Source organism: Chelonoidis abingdonii, chromosome 4, assembly GCF_003597395.2.
Source record: "Chelonoidis abingdonii isolate Lonesome George chromosome 4, CheloAbing_2.0, whole genome shotgun sequence".
Taxonomy (NCBI): Eukaryota; Metazoa; Chordata; order Testudines; family Testudinidae; genus Chelonoidis; species Chelonoidis abingdonii.
Window position 1 is genome coordinate 22,904,550 of NC_133772.1, and position 20,812 is coordinate 22,925,361.

The 20,812-nt window shown below is 45.6% G+C and overlaps 1 protein-coding gene across 1 annotated transcript in view; it reads left to right on the forward strand.

Moving 5' to 3' along the window:
* PKP1 (plakophilin 1) overlaps positions 1 to 20,812 on the forward strand; it is a 53,459-nt gene that overhangs the window by 19,625 nt on the left and 13,022 nt on the right. The window contains exons 3-9 of the mRNA XM_032791899.2: positions 583 to 989; positions 8,968 to 9,112; positions 10,362 to 10,569; positions 11,924 to 12,101; positions 15,590 to 15,704; positions 16,262 to 16,417; positions 16,763 to 16,939. Of these exons, the coding sequence (XP_032647790.1) occupies positions 583 to 989; positions 8,968 to 9,112; positions 10,362 to 10,569; positions 11,924 to 12,101; positions 15,590 to 15,704; positions 16,262 to 16,417; positions 16,763 to 16,939 (1,386 nt within the window). The remainder of the gene's footprint in view (positions 1 to 582; positions 990 to 8,967; positions 9,113 to 10,361; positions 10,570 to 11,923; positions 12,102 to 15,589; positions 15,705 to 16,261; positions 16,418 to 16,762; positions 16,940 to 20,812) is intronic.

The window sequence follows — 20,812 nt, forward strand, 5'->3', positions numbered from 1 at the left end:
ATGGGACATTTGCCCTGATGCCCTGCCAAATTCTGTTGGGTGGCAGTGTCGCTGCACTCTCTTCAAAGGCTGCCACATTTCAGTCCAGAGGTGGCTGCACATTGGTGTTAGGTGAGTTGGGTCAGGTGTATATAGAGTTGGTTAAGAGGCTGAGAAGCCTTTGGGATGAATATTAATGCACGGTATTGAGTAAAACTACAAGAAGGTGGGGTAGTTCAGGGGCTAGGGTGCTAACTTGATGCAAGGAGACCAGGATTCAATTCCCTGCAGTGCTCCAGACTCCCTGGGTGAGTCACTTAGTCTCTTTAGCCTCGGTTTTCTAGCTGTACAATGGGGATATTAGCACTGCCCTACCTGGAAGGAGAGAGATGGTAAAGATTGTGAAGTGCTCAGATACTAGGATAATGGGGACCATCAAAGTACCATGAACAGGTCCTACTGTAGTTAATGGGTGGCATGCCCACACCTCCCATTAAAGCCAAGGCTCAGTGCCCCCTCAGGATTTGGCCCCATTTGGTGAACTCCTGGGAGTCACTTCAAGCCCCTTTTAATTGTTTTGTTTCCTGTTTCCTCCCCCTTCAGATGTACAATGGGACCCTTAAAAGAGAGACCGACAACCGACGCTTCAGCTCTTACAGTCAGATGGAGGGCTGGGGCAGCCGGCACCACAGCAAAGCCGTCGGCAGCCCCACCAGCCCCGGCGGCAACTACTGCCTCAAGAGCAGCCGGAGTGAGCCTGACCTGTGCTACGAGCCTCCCCGGGGCACGCTCAGGAGAAATCAAGTGGGAAACCAGGCAGTGCACAAGGCAACCCTGAACCGCCAAAGCATGTACAGCAGCTGCAGCACCCACCATGGGACCACTAGGAAACCCCTCCTGGATCGCAACCTCTCCTGCACTTTGGGCAACAAGCCGGACGCATTGTACGCCCAGCCTGTGACGAGCAGCAGGCAGGACGGGGTGTATGGGCATTCTATGTCCAGCTCCAGGTGAGTTCCCATATGCCTGTGAGCTCAATGGATTAGCCTAGGACTTTTCTGCAGAGTGAAATCCCTGGAATGCAGGGGCCTCGGTCAAGCGCCTCTCCTGTTCACCCTGCCACTTTGGGTTGGCGTTCATTTCCCTGCAAAAAAGGACCGGTTTTCATACTGCGAGTCCAATTTCCAAATGGCCAGCTCCCAGGGTCTGATCCTGAGAGGTTCTGGGTACCTGCAGAGTGCCACTGAGTCCCACTGCACTCCCGAACCAAGCCTGTGCTTAGACAGCACTGGCTGATTTCTGCAGGAGGCGAGTAAGGATGAGCAGATGCTCAGAAAGGGCCTCAGGATTTAGTCCAACTGTGAGTTTGTCCAGAAAGTAGACAGAGTGAAAGTACTTCACAATCTGATCCCAAATTATGTTGTGATCTATTCTACTCTGCTCACTCCCTTCCCTATACACAGTATGCAATCCCATCAGACACTGACAGGTGTGGGAGGTATATGAGGGGTGGCAGAAGTGCTTCGTCTCCCAAATGTCACTTTCTCTCAAACATCTGCATTCAGAGATCGATGAGCCTAGCTTGTGCTCAGGAGGTGATGCTCTGAGCCGTGGTGTTCAAACCTGCGTTGTCTCACTAGCCATTTCTCTGTTTGTGCAACACCAGCACAATAGGGCCCTGGTTTATGTGGTGCTGCCTCACTGCATAGAATTAATAATTACAATAAAAAACAGGAATCACTACAGGATCTGCCTGAAAGCCTTGCCTAATGCAGCCTGAGAGCATGACGCAGAGGTTGTGAAAATTCCATTTTGGGAGCCAGTTCATGCCCCTTGATCACCCTGAGTTTTGACCCTTAGCTTTACACACCACTTGTAAATCTCCCTCGCTGAAAATTGTCCACAGGTGTTTAGCAGGGTCTGAGACTCCATGAGCTGGGCTATTGGTGATTTGGCTTTATGCAGGCGCAGCCTTCGCTACTTTTGCATGTGCAAAATGTTACTCAGTTTAGCCACGGCTTTCCTTGTGGCTGGATGGCCCATTGCTCAGAGTATGGTGTTGTCCATTGGCTCATTTCGTAAACCCTGTAATTGCTTTGGGATGGAAGGCTGCCATTTTCATAACTAGAAGCAATTCACTCCAGTTGCGGGAAGAAGGCTGAGAGGCTGTAGAGTGAAGAAATATACCCAGTGAACAGTTGCAACAATGAAGATGTTTTCTGCATAAGGTGAATGTTACCTTTAAGTAATTGGTCCCTGCTGGGTCACTGTTTCCCTACTGAAATTGCTGGTCTACATGGAACTTTTCTCATATGTAGAGTTACTTGTAATTATGGAATGATATGATTCCTTGAAGAACAGCTGTGGTTTTCTGAAGATTTACTCCAGGAAGAACTGCCCTTGTGTCAGAAATACTCTCCAATGCCAAACATCCCCTGGTTAGGGAGTGGTCCCCTTTGCAGAACCCTCCCAACTTGGGGTGTGGCTCACCCTGCAGAACTGGTTCTGACTTGGGAGTTGTCTATCATGAAGCGTTAGACTTGGCTTGGGAGATGTCATCCTGGAAGAACTGGTTCTGGATGGGGAGTTTAGTCCCTTTTAGTATTGTACCTGGCAGGGGGGTTGTCCCCCACCATAAAACTAATTTAGTTTGGGGAGTGGTCTGACTGGTAAAAGTGGCTCTGCCTAGGCAGTGCTGCCCTCTAGAGCGAATTCAGATGAAGGACACTTCCTCTGTGTAGATCGATTAGGGAGTTGTTCCCTTTGAAACAAGGTTAAGGTAACCAGATGTCCCGATTTACTGGGACAGTCCCAGTATTTGGGACTTTGTCTTATATAGCCACCTATTATCCCCCACCCCTGTCCTGATTTTTCACACTTGCTGACTGGTCACTGTACTCTTGCTTGGAGGGTGGGGAGATGAAAACTAGTTCTGATGGGAGTTGTTATTACCCTGGGTCTGCTTGTGGAGTTGTCACCTGTGCATTTGTTAGGTTCTGTAGAACTTGTTCTCACGGGGACATGCCGTCTTTGTAGGACTGCTTCTGGGCTGAGTGCAGTTTGTTGCAGAACTAGATCTGGTTGGAGAGTTCTGCCCCTGGGAGACCTAGGCAGCGTTTTGTTCTTTTGGAAGTACAGGTCTTTCTTGGGCATCTGTCCCCATCATTGAGAGGAGTTGTTGTCCTTGAGGAACTGGGCTTGGCTGAGTAATGGTTACTATTGAAGAATTTTCCCTGGTTGTGGCATTGTCCACTGTGTACTAGTGGTTCTTAAGGCGGAGTTTTCACTTTGCAGAAAAGGGACTGTGTGGGGCGTTATCCTCATACTAGGAACGTTTTGCGTCAGAGAATAAGATGTCTGCAATGAAACACTGGCCTTGCTTGTCAGATTGTCTCCTGTGAACAACTGGACATGGTTATGCAGTTGAATAAGTGGTTCCCCACTACAGAACTGAGAGGGCTTGAGGTATTGCCTCCTATGTACCGGAGGTTCTGTGCAGTTATCCTCTTGCAGAACTGGGTTCTGGTTGGGAAGCATCCTCCCTATTAGCAATCTCTCTGGACTGATGGTCCTCTCCAGAGATGGTCCTGGTTTTGGGGTTGACCACACTGCACTACTGGTCTTGTTGTGGATGAATTCTTTTTAGAACCAATCCAGGTTGAAGCAGTGTATAGGCAGGCATTATACCCTTGAGAAATTGAGCTGGATTGGGGTGTTTCTCTTTTGGAGAACTGTTTACAATCATGAATGGTCCTCCTTGTAGAACTAGTTCTGATATGGGTGCTATCCCTGCAGTAAAACCATTCCTGGACAGAGAATTAGCCCTAATGTAGAGCTGGTCTTGTTCTGAATGATCCCGCTAACCCATCTGGTTCTAGTTCCATCTGCTGCATCACTCCATTGTAGAACTGGCTGAGGTTGGAGAGGTCTTGCTGTGGAATAGGGTCGGGCTGGGAAAATTAAAACCCATCCTTTTACCCTGGGCTTTTCCTCAGTAATTCTGAAGCTACCTTGGTGGGGACAAGTAAATGATACAGAGAAAAGAGGAGGAGGAGGAGAAGTAGTAAGAAGTAAAAGGAAGAAAGGGATGAGAGTTGAATTAAAAAGAACTACAAGCACATATCACAGTGGCGCTTAGCAAGAGAAGATGGAAAATACTGTCTATTTAACTTTTTTGTATGGCTATGGTATTATTTGCACTTTGATACCAGGATGCTAAATGCATTAGAATTGTAAAGCTAGCTGCATTGGGTAATCCCTCATACAGAACTGGATCTGGTCAGGGCATTATTGTATTTCTAGAACTATTCTTGGTTGTGTGTTTTCTCTGAGTTCCTTAGGAGACAACTCTTCCCCTTCTAAAAATGACCTCTCTCTTGTGCAGTACTTTCTGCATGGGAGGACTCCACTGGTGTACCACTGGTTGGGGAATTGCTCCCCTTCCCTATCTGGCTGTGTTGGAAGCGTATTGTCTCTCATAGATTTGGACTTTGGAATTGTTGTTCCTGTAAAACAAAACCTTGTTGTGGGTTTTCCCCTGCTTTGTAGAACTGGTTCTGTTGGGAAAGTTGACCCCTTGTAGAACTTGTTCAGATTTGCTTGTAGAACTTAGTCTGGTTTGAGAATTTTCCCCCTTGAAGACCTGTAGCTTCCCCCACATACACCAGGTCCTGGCTGGACAGTTTGCTCTGAAGTTATTAGGCAGACTCAGTGGTTATGTGAATAAAATCTTCAGCTTGTTTAACTCACAGCAGACAATCACCTCTTCACTCACCTCTGCTTCCCCCTTCATCTGGATGTAAAGCATGATATTCTTGTTCTAAGCCCTGGGGCATGATGGGACTCCCTGGGGGCCACATGTCCCAGCTCAGAGTCTTTGAGCGCTCAGAACGTGCCTTTTGTTGTGCTTATTCCAATGGCTGCTGCAGCTGGTCAGCTCCCAAGTAGTGCCATTTGCATGTCCCAAAAGTGGAACTCTTTGCAGTCAGTTCCTCCTCCAGTCAGATGGTGTGTCATTCGGTCACTCATTGCTGGCCAGGTTGGCTAAATGATCTGTAGTGACTCTGCCCAGTTAGGAGAAAGCTTCCTTCACTCCAGTGCCACCAGATTCAAAGTGAATGCTATGAGCCATTAGTGAAGGGCAAGCTGTATATAATGCACGCTAGGAGCAAGGGCGTCTTTTGTCCCTCTCCAGCTGGTACACATAAGAAGACAGGAAGCTACTACTGCCACCAGCTAGGGGAGTCCTACCTTTAGCTGAAGCAGTAGAGGCTCTCGCCTTTAGCATTTCAGGTCCCACCAAGCTAGGCCAGTTATACCTGCTCCGTGATAGCCTGCCAGAGAGGGACTCCGTGTTCTTTGTAAGGACAAAAAGGTGAGTTCTGGTGCCCGCAGACCCTCCCTAGCATGAGGACTGCTGGACTTGAGCTGTAGCATGCACTGAATTTTGGAAGGGGAACAGTGTCAGCCATAATGCTGGATGTCCACTGAGATCTTCTTTCAAGATATGGTTGGCATGTTTGCTTTACCGCCACCATTCAGCTGTAGGCAGAAGAAAGAGGGTAAGATACATCTGCTGGGTACACCTCAAAATGTGTGGCTGTCGATGGCAATGGCATGTAGTGACCCACTTGCCCCCGTTGGTCAACATCTCATGGAGTAAATGCTTCAGCACCTCAGTGACAGCAGGTGTTGGCATGACCATAAGTTGTACAGAGAATAACTGGCAGAGGAGGACTGGAAACCTGAGCTAAAGAAAAGGGCCAAGGGTATCAGACTGGATGCTATGGAATAGGCAGCAAAGCTGTTGACTCGAATGGGATCCTCTGGACTTGTTGCCTGGCCAGAATCCAGTACAAAGCCTGATACGTTCATCACTGTCCATGTGTGGCTATCACAAGACATCCTGGCAACACTGCCAGGGCTGTACTATGCTAGCCTGGCCTGCATGGGTTGTGCCTGAAGCACTGGGTGCGCTGCCGCTGTAACCACAACAATATAAATTGTTCTTAAAAGTTAGAGCACAACACCTCACTACTAGCATTGTAGACTAGTCTCTGATGGAGGTTGTGGTGCCTGATATAGCTCCTTTCTGGAGATGGCTGAGAGACTGAAGAGAGGTCAATAGCAGGGAATGTATCTATCCTCCCTGTCCAGGCTGATGGAACCATGGGGCAATACCAAACGTGGAGCCTAGCCCTGAGTCGTTCTTCCCTGCTGTAAACTGCCTCTGCAAATGACCATAGTTCGGACTGTCAGCACAAGTAATCACGGCCTGGTCCACTAGAGGCCAGAGTCACCTGAAGTGTGTATCTGTTTCCCAAAGGTAGAGTGATGCCTCTGCTTGTTATGACATCCATCACAGCTGGCCTGACGGGGGTTCGTACTGCAGTCGTTCATGACAGGAAGAAAACTGCCTCCTTTCAGTGTCTTGTGAATAGCACATTGGAGTTCATCTCTCAGGTCTTTAGGTCTCAAACCATTGAAACAACTTGCCAGCAGTGACAGATTCTAAGACCAGAAGGGGCCATTATGATCATCCAGTCTGACCTCCTATATGACACAAGCCATAGAACTTCCCCCAAAATAATTCCCAGAGCAGATCTTTTAGAAAAACGTCCCATCGTGGTGGATTCCCCATCACTGGCAATTTTTTAATTAAGATGGGATGTTTTTCTGAAAGATCTGCTCTGGTTCAAAGCATGTATTATTTTGGGGAAATACATGTGTTGTACAGGAGGTCAGACAGGAAGATCACAGTGGTCCAATCTGGCTTTGGAATTTATAAATCTATGAAGAATGGAAGGGAATCCGCCTAGCTAGCTGCCTATGGTGCCAAAGCTTCAACAGTAATTATTTGGGTGGATCAAAGATGAGTGACAATACTCTGAGCCATATTTGAGTTCCTAATGGTTGTGGAAAGGTGCTCAGTGCAAGGAGTTTTGAGTCATATGTTAGGAATCATTGGGCTTGTGGATATTATCTTCTCTGTAATGTTTTTAATAAACAATGAGCAGTGGCTTTCCTAGCTCCTCCCTGCTCCTTCGTCCCCAGGATCCCTAGACTCTCAATAATGAAAAAGAAAAGTTTCCATTCTGCTTAGTTGCTCTGGTTGTAGAACTTAATGTGAGCGAGGAGTTGTTCCCTTGGATGAATTCCCCTGGAGAAAATGGATTCTGGTTGCTGACTCTTTCCACTGTGGAACTGGACCTGGTTACAGAGATTTCCCTCTATGGTTCTGGTTGGGGACAGATTTGTCACCCGGGGAAATGCCTGTGTGGGGAGTTGTCCTTGCAAAACTGACCCTGATGGGGAACTTGCCTATAAAAATTGCCTCTGTGTTGAGAACTTCTAGAACTGGATGCCATCATCAGAGCCGCCATCACAGCTGGCACTCATCGGCTAGTATGCTCAGCAGAATGGCCAAAGATTGAATGACCCCCGGAGATAGAACTTTCTTCTCCTAGTCAGCATGGATACAGCGGAGGGAGCAACTTCTCCTGTCACAGCTCAGGCTGTGCTTGTTCTGTTTGTGGAGGGAGGGCTTCAGTTCCAAAGCTACCAACAGCCTGGTAGAGATGGTCAGAATGGACTAGATAAAATGACACCATCCTGAACCTTCACCAAAATATGGCCCAAAGCAAACATCTTCTGAGGTTCCGAAGATTCAAAATCAACCGTTCCTGCCCCCCTTTTATATGAGACTGGACTTCTTTGTTTCTAACTTAATAACAAAATCTCAGCAAGAGGGGCTATCCTTTATGGGGAAACCCCATAGAACTTAATAGAGATGAAACCATTAAGGCACCATGGAAGTTACTCTGGACAGTCTATACAATGTGATAGAGAATGATGCTTTTCTGTGGATTGTTTAATGGAATTTAATGGAGGATCGTCTCACTATATGGAATTTCATAGGTTGATTTAAAAATTCCGTAGAAAAGGTATAGTTCTCTTTAAGAGTCTGCTGGATTTTCCCATCAGGGATATTCCCTCCATGTGCTAAAACCAAGAAACATCCAGTTCCCAAAGACACAATGTCCTAGCAGGATCTGATCATGACCTCACTGAAGTCAATGGTAAAACCCCATTGATGTCAATGGGAGCACAAACAAGGGAAAACGTCATGGCAAAACATGAACATTTTAGTCTCACCCATCCTGTGACCTACCATTTTCCACTTGCAGTCGGTTAATTCTTTAAATAAAATTAAACAAACAATTGGACTGCTAGTGCTTGATTTTTCCTCGTGTTGCACCTTGTGTTGTCATTAGCATTGTGAAGTGGGAGCATTTCTACCCACTCTGCATAGGTGCAAGGCAGGAGATAATCAGGCCCCTCATTTACAGAGCAGGGAGGTGCATTTTCAAAGGTCTGGGTGGGTTTTTTTTCCCAGGCTTTCCACCCCGCTCCCCCCAAGTGCATACTCTTGTAACTCACCTCGGGATTCTGTAGAGCTCTGCAATCATTCCACTGTCAGTGTCCATCCGCAACTCAACTTCAAACCTCCCTCTCTAGGCTCTTTTTCTGACAATTGGCCACAAACAACAATGGCTTTCCTTGAAACAAGCCTGTAATTTAGCACCCTGAATGTTAAAATAGATGCATATGATCATGGTTATCATTGTGAAATCTACAAGAGGTCACACACAGTTTCCCAGCCTTCTTTTTGTAAACAAACTGCATCATTCCATTCTTATGGATGTCAGTGGGAGTAAGGACTGGGTTAAAAAATGAGTCATAACCTGAATACTTAGCCCACCAGATTTCCTGAGTTCATGAAGGTTGCAGCTCTCTTTGCATGGACCATACTGCAATATTGATATGTCTGTCTAGATAAACAAACCCATAAGATCTAACAGTAGTAGGCTGAGGGGCTGTTGCATACTTGAATCTGGTGGCATCTGTCAAAGAAGTCATCAGCCTCTAAAGCATATTGCACTTTGCCACGTAGTGACTGATCCATTCCTTTCCCTTCTTTTTGTTTAGAATATGCAATGATGAGTTGGACAGCGTGGCAATGACCATCCAGAAAGCCATACAGCTCCTGTGCGCCTCGGATGAGAAATCTCAAGCCATGGGTGCGTACTATCTCCAGCACACCTGCTTCCAAGATGAATCTGCCAAGCAAGAGGTAAACTAACTTGTTTCCAGCTGCATTTTCAAAAGCGGGCTCTGGGTCTCCCTTCATTTCAGAAAGTCCATGTGAGACATCTGGGGCCTGATTTTCAAGCAGTGCCAAACATCTTTATCTTCTATTGCCTTCAACTGGAATTCTGGGTGCTCAGCACTTTCTGAAAATATGTCCCAAGGTTAATTAAGTGAGGCTTCCAAATATCAAGACATTTTTTCCCAGCTGACAGTTTCATTCATTCATTTATGAGCAGGTGGTTTTGCTAGCCCCTAGGCTCACAGCAATGAATTCCTTTCACAGGGGCTCTGGTTACTTTAAAGAAGTAGGACCAATTCATTGCTGAGTCTAATTAAGTCAACCGGTCTACAGAGAGTCTAAACTTGTGTGGCTGCTACCTTCCCCCAGTCTCATCAACATGTATGTTACATCAACTCTAGGCTGCCTTAGACTTAGATTCACACCCACTTCCTCTTACATATCAGCCTGGAATTTGGCCCCTTGATTCTGAGTGTGTGTTACACCAACATACATGTTGCCTCTGAATGTGGCCCATGGTTTCTGGGTGCAGGTAAAGCACAAGGAAATGTTGTTATATTACAATTATAAGGTTGTCTCTAGGTAGTTTTTCACTACAGTAATAAGACTCATGAGGCCATATCCTCAGGTGATGGAAATCAGTGTAGCACTGCTGAAGTCAGTGGGAGCAAACACTAATTTACTCCAGCTGAAGATCTGGCCCATGGTCATTACTTGCAGGTCTTAATTGCTGACATCAGTTAGTAATAATACCTAGGTCTTTTCCTTGGTAGAGCGTAGAGTGCTTTACAAAAGAGGTATCATTCATTATCCCTGTGTTTACAGAAGGAAAAACTGAGGCACACAGCCGTGAAGTGACTTGTCCAACAGCAAAGCAGGTCAATAACAGAGCCGAGAATAGAACCCAGTTGGTCCCAGGCCAGTGCTCTGTCCGCTAGCCACACTGCCTCACTACTTGGATACCCTAGTCATCAAGGCAATCAGCACAGACTCTCTTGACTACAGCTATCAACCCATTTGACTGCCTTGTGAAGAATGGGGTATTTTGGATCTAGCCAGCCTGTAATACTCAGGGTATCTTTTCAATTCCACTTAGTACACACTATGCTGTCTTCTTGCGTTAACGTCTATTGCCATCGTCTTTTAATGCACCAGAGCAAATAGATGAGCTTTTCATGGGATGCTGATCCTTGTCTGTCTTCCCCTTTCACAGGTCTACCGGCTGGGTGGAATTGGCAAGCTAATAGAACTCCTCCGCAGCCCAAACCAAAATGTCCAGCAGGCTGCAGCTGGGGCTCTTAGAAACCTGGTCTTCAGAAATCCTGCCAACAAGTTAGAAACCCGACGGCAGAATGGGATAAGGGAGTGTGTGAGCCTCCTGAGGAGAACTTCGAACACTGAAATACAGAAACAGCTGACAGGTACATGCAAGCAAATGAGAGATCCTCAGCTGGTGTAACTTAGGATAGCTCCACTGACTTCCACACCAGCCTATAACACCTGGGGATCTGGCTCCTAGAAATTGGGGCCTGAGTCTCACCTGCCTGGCACCTTGCGTTGCCATATGCACCTGTGAAAAGTACAACACTACCAGACCGGCATGACGCTTTGCACTCGCTTTCCCCAGATGCAAATGACAACACAAAGTGCGAGACAGTGCAGGATCAGGCCCCTGGATTGCCCAATTTATCAGCTTTCTGGCTCTTGCACACGGGGGCAGGGGTTCCCAACCACTGGCCCATGAATCAGGTCTGAGACTTAGAGATGACACCTATCTGACCAGGTTTACCACCACAGCTGTGACCGTTAAGGGCTTTTGAGCTATCAGGGCCTACGTGTGATCATCTGAGAGCTGTGTCCAGGGCATTCTCAGGGGAGGGTCCCATCCTCTGGCACTTCATTCCCCTTCCTGGTCTGACAGGAGCTGAGATTTGGGGGTTTATTTCAGAGAGTATTGCACAGTTTGTTTAGTGTCCTAGGCTTTTCCTGAGGAGTTAAGTTCTACTAGGATCAAGTGCATGTGCTAACAGTGGGTCAGCCCAAGTTGTATTTGATTATAGTGTACTTGAGCCTTGGATAGATGGTTCACTCCCCTCACTGCCCCAGACTGAAATATATACAGAAATATGATCTTTGAGGCTGGGACACCAGGCTCCATTCTGAACTGTAATAGGGGGCCTCTGTCCCAGGCCGCTGTGATGCCTCTACCATCTCCCATTTAACTGTATATACTCTGAAACTAGAATTTAGAGTATGCCCAAGTCCCATGGTGGGTTAGAGGGCACACGGTTAAATAGGAGGCAGTGAGCCTGAAATACAAGAGGTTTTTGTTGCCTGGAAAGGATGGAGACCACTGAGCTAGTACAATGCATTATGGGAGAACTAGGTTCAAGACCCTTCTCAAGATAACATGGACTAGGTAGAAGAGGTGACATTCTGGGTCTGTACTGGGAAGCTTGGTTTGAATTGTACACACAGCACCACACAGGTTGATCATGGAGTGGCATATTGGTTGGTTTCAGATGAAACTCTCTTTTCTGTTAGAGCTGGGATTGGATGGGGAGATTGGACCAGAGCATCTCTCCCCAAACCTGGAGGCTGTCTCGAATGCCTCAGTTGTAGACCTAGAGCTTGATCCTCTGCTTCTTTGCACAAGTTTTCCAGGGATGTAACTTTCATGGAGTTATTCCTTAGTTACAATGTTAGTGAGAGGAGATTCAGGCCTTTACTGCATCGAGACCTTGAGGTCATGTTTGTCTTGCATTTTCTTTCCAGGGCTGCTGTGGAACCTGTCCTCCACTGATGAGCTGAAAGAAGATTTGATACACGAAGCTCTCCCTGTCTTGACAGATTGTGTTATCATCCCTTTCTCGGGGTGGTCTGATGGGGTCAGTAATAGGACAAGAGAAATTGTTGACCCCGAGGTGTTCTTCAATGCCACAGGCTGTTTGAGGTAGGTCGGCAGACAAGCATCGCTCACACCCTTTGTGGCTATGCTTAAAATGGGCCCCTTGTGTTGACATGTCTAAAATGGATTAGGGAAAACTGGTGCCATATGTACACAGCTGGCAGTTAGACACAAAAGTAAGATTTTCCATCTTTTCTAAAAATACTACCCTCCTTCGAATGATCCTTCATAAATAGACTTGGAAGGATTAGATTTTTATTGGTAAATGTCAGTAAACGTTGATTTCACCATACACACCCAAACTGATGAAAAATATTTCAATCAATAATAACCTCAATTTACAGACAAGCAAAGTAAGAAAAATGCCTCTTGAGAACTTTTTAGAGTTTGATTTAAGGATATTTACTTTGTATATTTTGACATGTGATGTTGACAGTTTGTATTTTAAGTCATAAACCTTTAACTTTTTGAATCTCAGCATCTATTGTCATTAATTATTGTCTGATCTCCCAAAATTTCCTGCAACTACGAACATTTAAATTGATAAAAAACAATGCATAAAATAAGCATGATTGATATTATCCATCAAAATTATAAGAACATAAGAATGGCCATACTGGGTCAGACCAATGGTCCATCTAGTCCAGTATCCTGTCTTCCTAAAGTGGTCAGTGCCAGATGCCCCAGAGGGAATGAACAAAACAGGGCAATTGTCAAGTGATCCATCTCCCATTGTTCACTCCCAGCTTCTGGCAGTCAGAGGTTTAGGGACACCTAAAGCATGGAGTTGTGTCTCTGACCATCTTGGCTAATAGCCGTTGATGGACTATCCTCCATGAACTTACCTAGTTCTCTTTGGAACCCAGCTATACTTTCGACCTTCACAACATCCTCTGGCAACGAGTTCCACAGGCCAACTCTGTGTTGTGAAGAAGTATCTCCTTATGTTTTTTTTAAACCTGCTGCCTATTAATGTCATTGGGAGACCGCTGGCTCTTGTGTTATGTGAATGGGTAAATAACACTTCCCTAGTCACTTTCTCCACACCATTCATGATTTTAAAAAGTTACAAGTGAAATTCTGCCAAGCCTATTCATAAAGTTTTCATGGTATCTAGTGCTAGATGAACATTTTCCATTGAACTCATTTTTCAACAGAAAATTGGGTTTTTGATAAGATACAACATTTTCACAGAAAGTGTCTTGTTCCCTTGAAAAGTTTTGATTTTTCATTAAAAAACTTTTTGAAAATATTTAGCCAAAACAAGGAATTTGGGGTGGGGGATGAGGTCGGTGGGTTTGGGTCAAAATTTTTCAGGTTTCAGCTGAATTTTTTTAAATTTTGATTGCCAAAAAACAAAAACAAAAATTGTTTTCCGTTATATGATGAAAAGTCAAAATTTTCTGCTTGGGACTAAACCTCCTCATTTTTGATCCAGCTCTAATGACTATTTCTTGCCAGCAAATTCCAGCTGATTCTTTTTTTTTTTTATACTGGATCCTTTCATTCCAGTTACAGTCACTGGGCGCTGGCCCATCCCAGTATAAGTGTCAGTGTCAAAGTGAGAGGCTCATATATGGGCATGGAATGGTTTTATTTCTTTCTTGGAAAAGCCAGAGCACTTCTTAGCATGAAGATCTTCGTCCTGACTTGCAGTTTCTTCTTCCAGCCTCCAGCTCCCCCATCATGTTGGGAACAACTCAGTGGGGAGATGAAAAAGCTGTATAATTAAGTACTTTAACGAACTGAAGCTCTGCCTTAGGGAGTGTAGCAACAGACCGCGTCCTTACCAGACGCGCTAGCTAAGGGGAGCTACATTCTCTTGTGAAACTGACTAAGCAGACTGACTGCAGCAGGGACTGCAGATCTCTCTGCCTGTCACTATCAGCCCCCCCCCGAGGTCTCAGCCTTTTGAGGCTAGAAATCACTTCTGAAGGACAGTGCGCTACTGCCTCCATCCCTCTCTTGGAGGAGAACTTTCCCTGCAGTTACGCAGCAGGATGATTTTTGTAAGCAGGGCTGTCATCTGCTCCATCCCTCTAAAGGCACTGGAGCTCAGATATGCGGATACATGTTAATGGAGAAATGGCAGTATTGGGGGATACGGCGAAAATAGCCATCCAGGGGGCAGGGGCAGTCTTTTGTGCACTGGTTTGTCATTTCTTGTGCTCATAATGCATAGCAATGCCACGGAGATAATGCCAAATTTGAGGTCAGTTTGGGCCTAAAATGAGTCTGTAATAATATCTGATCATTGCCAAAAGCCTAGCCACTCAGGTTTCTTAAGAGTTTCTGGCTGGCAGGTGTCTGTGAGCTATTGCAAACCACTCATTTGTGAGCTACTGGTGCATTAAACAGGATCATTTCATGCCGCTGCTAAAACTCTGCTGTCTTAGTCGACACCTTATCCAGAGTATAGCGCAGTGAGACCATCACCACTTCAATCTAAGTTTTGCCCCTTTTTCTTAAAACCTGGTGTCCCCTGTGTGAGAGAGATGACAAATTCCTAAAGTATCCCGGACAAGCCTTATTGGATTAAGCTAAACCTTACTGAATTCAGTTAAAGTATTTTAGGAGTTCGTATTGTTGTGAGATCATATATAATGTCTCTAGGAGAGAGACATGACTCATGTAAACCCTGGGAAATGTTAGGAGCTTCAAAGGAAACTTTTAAACAATGTACTTTTTGAAGCTTCGCTTTGAGGAGGGGACATTTGTGTGCTGGTCATGGTGGTCACCTGTCACATGAGGACAAGATCAGAGGTCCAAACAGTAGAAAGGAGGGACTCAGAGAGACGTGGAGGTTCTTGTTCTGAGAACAAGGTGTTATGAACTGATAACCACAGAAAACCCTCTGTGAGGTTTGAAGGACTGATCACCAGCCCAAGCCTCTGTTGGAATTCGGGGTGATCTCTGATAAGCTTATTACCATGCATGTAAGTTGTTGTATTGATTTAATATGTTTTCTCTGTAATACTTTCACGTTAAGAATAAATGTGCTTGTTTAGAAAGAGCTGTGTGGTAATGATGCTACACTGACCTACGCCAGTTGAAGGTGTGCTCCTGGTTCTCTATGGCAATCTCTAGCTACTCATTTTTCAACCCTCTCTCTGGAAATAACTCTAAGCAGATATCTTGCATGTCCTCACTGTGTACATACATTGTCTCTAAGGAAAAATTGTACTGGTAGGATTGTTCTCTCTAAGGGGATATCTTTCCTCTGGACTTACCCTAAAAGGAAAATCTCCATGGATGAAATTCACCCCTCTGGAGAGTAACATGACAAGGCCTATACACCAGCTAGGTCCCACTTTCATCGTCAGAGTTGAAGTGGGACTTAGGTGGTGCATTGGCCTTGTTCCGTCCTCCTGCAGAGAGGTGAATTTCATCCTATAAAGGCAATCCTTCCAAGCAGGTTGAATTCAAACAGAGTTATGTGTGGAGCTCAGTGGCTGATGGAAAATACCCAGCTAATGGAGCTACTTATCTGTCTTGCTTTATCTCCCTACATTTTATAAAATATCTTCCTTCAGAAACCTGAGTTCTGCAGATGCTGGACGTCACACCATGAGAAACTACCCTGGCCTGATTGACTCAGTCATGACTTATACCCAGAATTGTGTGGCTGCCAACCGGCCTGATGACAAGGTACTAGACATATGAGCTTCTGACTTACACGCAGTTCATCAGCCTGTGCCTAGCCTCCTAGCAGTACACCCTGAGCACTGAACCTGCACAGCTCTTTTGATAGGCCGGCTATTGAGTTTGGTGTGCAAATGGATTCAGAGCTCTTTTGAAAATTATGGCCTACATGTCACAATGGTCACTGCTGAGTGCTGAATGCTTCTGAAAATCTGGCTCTGATTTAGAAGTGAATTGGAAGTGAATTAAACTAAATCAGATTAAGGCTACTCTGACCCCAAATAAGTGTGTCCACACAGGGATTTAATGTGGTTTAATGAATCCTCTTTAAAAGTTAATTCAGATTAACTTTCTGGAATGCCGCCATGTAGACAAGCCGTAAGTAAAATCAGAGTAAGGACCTCAGAGTTTGGTGTATTATATTTGTGTTCCGGCAGCAGGGTTTATCCACCTTATACCGCAAGTCGTCATTGACTGTCGCTAAATATTGTTACAATATGCATACTGTTCCATGTTCCTGTCTGACAGTAAAACTGTTGTGGTTTTTTGTGGGCTGATTTCAGTCCGTGGAGAATTGCATCTGTATCCTGCACAATCTGTCCTACCGCCTGGATGCCGAGGTGCCCAATAAATACACCCAGCTCAACCATGTGGCCAGGAATGCCTATGTGGACAAGACCCTCACAGGCTGCTTCAACAACAGGAGTGGGAAGCTGGAGGTAAGACATGCTCCTGATTCCGAGTGCTTGCAAAATGCACCGTTTACTCAGCCCCAGTCACTGGGTTCGAGTGAAGAGCTGCCCTGCCTCTGCATTATCAGGGCCAGAAAGGGGGTCTGAGGAGTTACACAGGGGTCACATGTCCTCCAGCTGGTACATCTGGGCGAGTTGAGAGGCTGGCAGCATATGCCAGACCACACTGGATGTGTCGTCTGTATGCAATAGGTGCACGGGTGCATGCAGATATTTATACGTGATCGACCGCCCAAGCCACCAAGGATAACGAAGTGTGATTCATGTAGAAAACACCAGGCTCCTAGATATCAATCTTTTACTTCCCCTTAGAATGATGAGTATGTTCTACCCATTCCCGATGAGGAGTACAAACCCAGAGGGCCCAGCTGGCTCTACCATTCTGATGCCATCCGCACATACCTGAACCTGATGGACCAGAGCAAGAAAGATGCCACCCTCGAGGCCTGTGCTGGGGCCCTGCAGAACCTCACTGCAAGCAGAGGACTGGTGAGCGCTCTTCTCTCTCTCTCCCTCTCACACACTTTCACACACACTCACACACTCTCTCTCACACACACACAGACTCTCACACACACACACAGCACAATGGGCTCTGCAGGGGGGACAGACACCTCTTCTAAACTGCAAAGTACCAGTAGAATTGCTCCACGGTTTCTACTACAGCATTAAACTCTACTGCCATTACCCACACACATTTGACACAGAGTGCACTGAGGATTTAGTCCACAGATCCACTGGACACACCCTCAACACTCCCCTGGCTAAGGCTGACACCTCAAACCTTCCTCCCCGCTAGCAACGATGAACATAGCTCCACAGCACACACTCTTCGTGGCCTTCACCCAGCAGAAGTACCCTGGTTGTCTTGTCTTTTGAGGTCTGTGTGCCAAAGTAGGAAGGATTGGGCCTAAGATACAGTCTGTGTGTATGCAAAATAGGGGATGGGCATGGTGAATATATGGTCTTGCTCTTGCCTAAACGTTGTTGATTTTAATTTGAGTGAGATGGCTAGGTAGATAATGGTTCATTTATAAGCCAACTCCCCCAAGATGGATAAGTAAAAATGGAAAGTTTTTATGACCCGTTCATAAGCTGACCCTATAATTCAGGGGTTGGCAAACTTTGGCTCCTGGGCCATCAGGATAAGCCGCTGGTAGGCCAGAATGGTTTGTTTACCTCGACCGACTGCAGGCACGGAGGTAAACTTAAGTAAACAAAGTGTCGCGGGGCACCAGCTGCTTACCCTGATGGGCTGGGACAGGAACTGGTGGGGAAAATTTTGTGGGGGGAGAAGCTGGGAGTCAGTGGAGTAACCCCTATGGCCACTCCCCACATGACCCCTCCCCATGTGTCCCCTCCCTGTCCCATCCCTAGCCTGGGACCCCCACACTCTCCCCATTCCATCCCTTCCCACCTTAGCTGGGGCGGGCCGGGGAGGATGTCTCTGGCCTGGCTGGAGCTGCTCCGGCAGGCTGGGCGGTGTGGCCACAGCATGCTCCGGCGGACCAGGCAGCACGGCCACAGCCTGCTCTGGGGGGGGGTTGGGACCGAGCGGCATGGCTACAGCCTGCCATCCCTGGAGCTGCAGCTGCTTCGGAGGCTGAGGGGAGAGCAGCGTGGCCAGAAGCAGAGAGACTGTGGCCCTGCTTCTTCCCTTCTGGCTCTGCTGGCTGTGCTGCCTCTCCTTGCCCCCTCTGTTGGGGGGGAGCGCATCCCACTTCTCCCTCTCTATACCCGTTCATAAGCTGACTCCCTTCTCTGATGTTTCCCTTTTTTACCAAAAAAATTCAACTTATGAACGAGTATATATGGTAATACATAGGTTGGAAAAAGAGTGTTTGTACATTTGGGTATAGTGCTTAGATTATCCACAAATACAAAGTTAGATTTTTAAAAGTCATATGATGCATAGAGTACATAATCAACAATAACCCAAATTTAGGTGAATAGATTTAGCAATACAGTTTAGATATTAGAATCTGAATACTCAGGTACATCACTCATGAAAAGTTGTACAGAGATTTGATTGTGGAAACCAAAATATATCAATGAGTGGAGATTGTCCTTCAGTAATTGAGAAGTAGGTAGGTTATCCATTTAGAAAATACAATCCACAAGGAAAGTTTTTGTTACTTTCCTGACTGCACTTCTCACCGGCGCTCCAGCTCATCCCCCCTGATATTGATGACGTCCAGTGATGTGTTCTATGTAGATGTCCCTTGACCACCTGATGGTGTCCGACTCCATGAGTTGCCTCATCAGCCGAGTGTAGCATTGACTGATTCCATATTCTCTCAGCACTTGCTCGTTACTGGGGTCCCATGCGCACACAGCACAGAGATGTGTCGTGTTATGGCATCCCACCCAAAGGCCACCTCATGATGCCTCAGGGGAAGTCTTCTGCTGCATGTCTAGGTGGTGAAAGGATGACACTAAACTGCCAGCCTTGATTTGCTCAGTCTTTGGATATGAAAAGCTTTGATTTCTTTCAAATCTGAGAAAATTATCCCTTTTGTCAGTGGGGTGAGGATCCTCAAAGGGGCATAGGGAATTTGACTTTCAATGGGAGTTGGATAGAGCTGGTTTGGGAAACTTTGATGGAACCACATGCCACTGAGGTATGCAGCTCTCCCTAAATCAAAACGCTTCATGAAATCAGACTGATTTCACTAGAACTTTGGCAGTTCTTTATTTTTGTGGTTTGCTTCCAAAACAATGTTGAAACATCTGGTTTGATGTTTTTTGGAACAAAACGTTTTGATTTTTCATTTTGAAATGAAGTTTTGTTTCAGTTTTTAAAAACACTAGATTATACTAATTATTTTAAAAGTAGGCATTGAGAAGAAATGGTTTTGTGGAAATGAACATTCCTACTATCCTGAAACCCCTTTTTTCTTCAGAATTTTCCTTCGCAGAGGATTTCCGATTCAAAATAAAGCCAATTTTCAGAATCCTTCCCAAAACGATTTTTTCTCCTCCTTTAGAGCTGGGTGTCTAATTCCCTTAGACACCTTTGAAAATCCCGGGCTTGCGCTGGGATTGGTTTTGTAGCTTAGGAAAAAACTTGTCAACAAAGAAAAAGGGAGATTGGTGAGATGAGTTACTGACTCTGGAAGGTAGAGTTTTATGAATGGTAGGAATGTAGAACTTAGAGGAGATGGAATGGAATGCTAAACTATGTTGCACTGTTCAGCATTCTATTACCAGAACAATTACCATACTCAGATTTCCTGCCAGGAAGATTCCAGGTCTCTTCTATAGAGATTTGTTGAAATGTGGTATTTGTATGCAACTAATAAACTTCGTTTTATTAAGCTGAGTCTTTTGGTTGAAATCTGGGACACACAATGCCTTGTGTGTTAGATCCGTGTTCCTTTCAACTAAGATTTCCAGCATGTTTCCTTATATTGATCTCTGTTTGCCCTCCCCAATTTTCCTAGAGTAGTGCAGGTTTGCCATGAGATGAACTGCAGAGCATAAAAGTCAGCACATAAATGATATGGACTTATGTGATTTTTTTTTCCATGGGAATATCTTTTCATGTGCAAATGTGAATTTTAATGAGCTCAACATTGCAAGGGGGAAACTTGCAAAGGAAATTTGCAAACGCTTATCCCACAAGCTTTCGTCAGACAGATTTTCCCTTGAAGACGACAGAATTCTACATGCAGGTGGTTTGCAGAATGGAATCCTTTAGCCCTTTCGGTTACAGACTAGTGGATCTGTTCTCTCCTCAGTGTCCTGGGATACTTACCTCAATCCTGTTAGCACCAATAGGTAACACAGCACATGTCTGTTCTGCACTCAGGGAGGGTAATCAAGCTGTCTGTCATCTCAACCCAGTAGAATGCACTGGTGTTAGCACTGCAGCTGATTACCCGAAAGGAGAAAAGATCCTGTGCCAATAAGACATGTCCTTATTGGAAGAAAGAATGCAGCTGTCTGGCAACATCATAAAATTGTTTAGCAGCTTGTTCATTGTTGGTCTCTGAGGCCAAGAATTCAAAAAACAAGGCTCCTGTGTCCGTATGTAGGCATCTAACTAAATGGACTGATTTTCGGAGTTGCTGGGCATGCATCAAGCCAATGGATTCACACCGGTATAAACAAGGACAGAACTTCATGAAAGCGCCTGTCTTTTTAAAAGTATCGTTTAGCTGTACAAGAAGTGGTTTGTTCCTTCTAGGATGTGAGGGGTGGCAGGAGAGGGGCAGTTTGTGCATGAAACTCAAAACCCTCTGATTAATGCTGATAGGATTTAACTCATAAACCTCACCAGCTTGTTCCCCACCCCGGCCAAGCAGGTTGAGGCGAGACTGACTCTCCAGCCCTAATATAAGTTGTTCATGGACAGAAAGG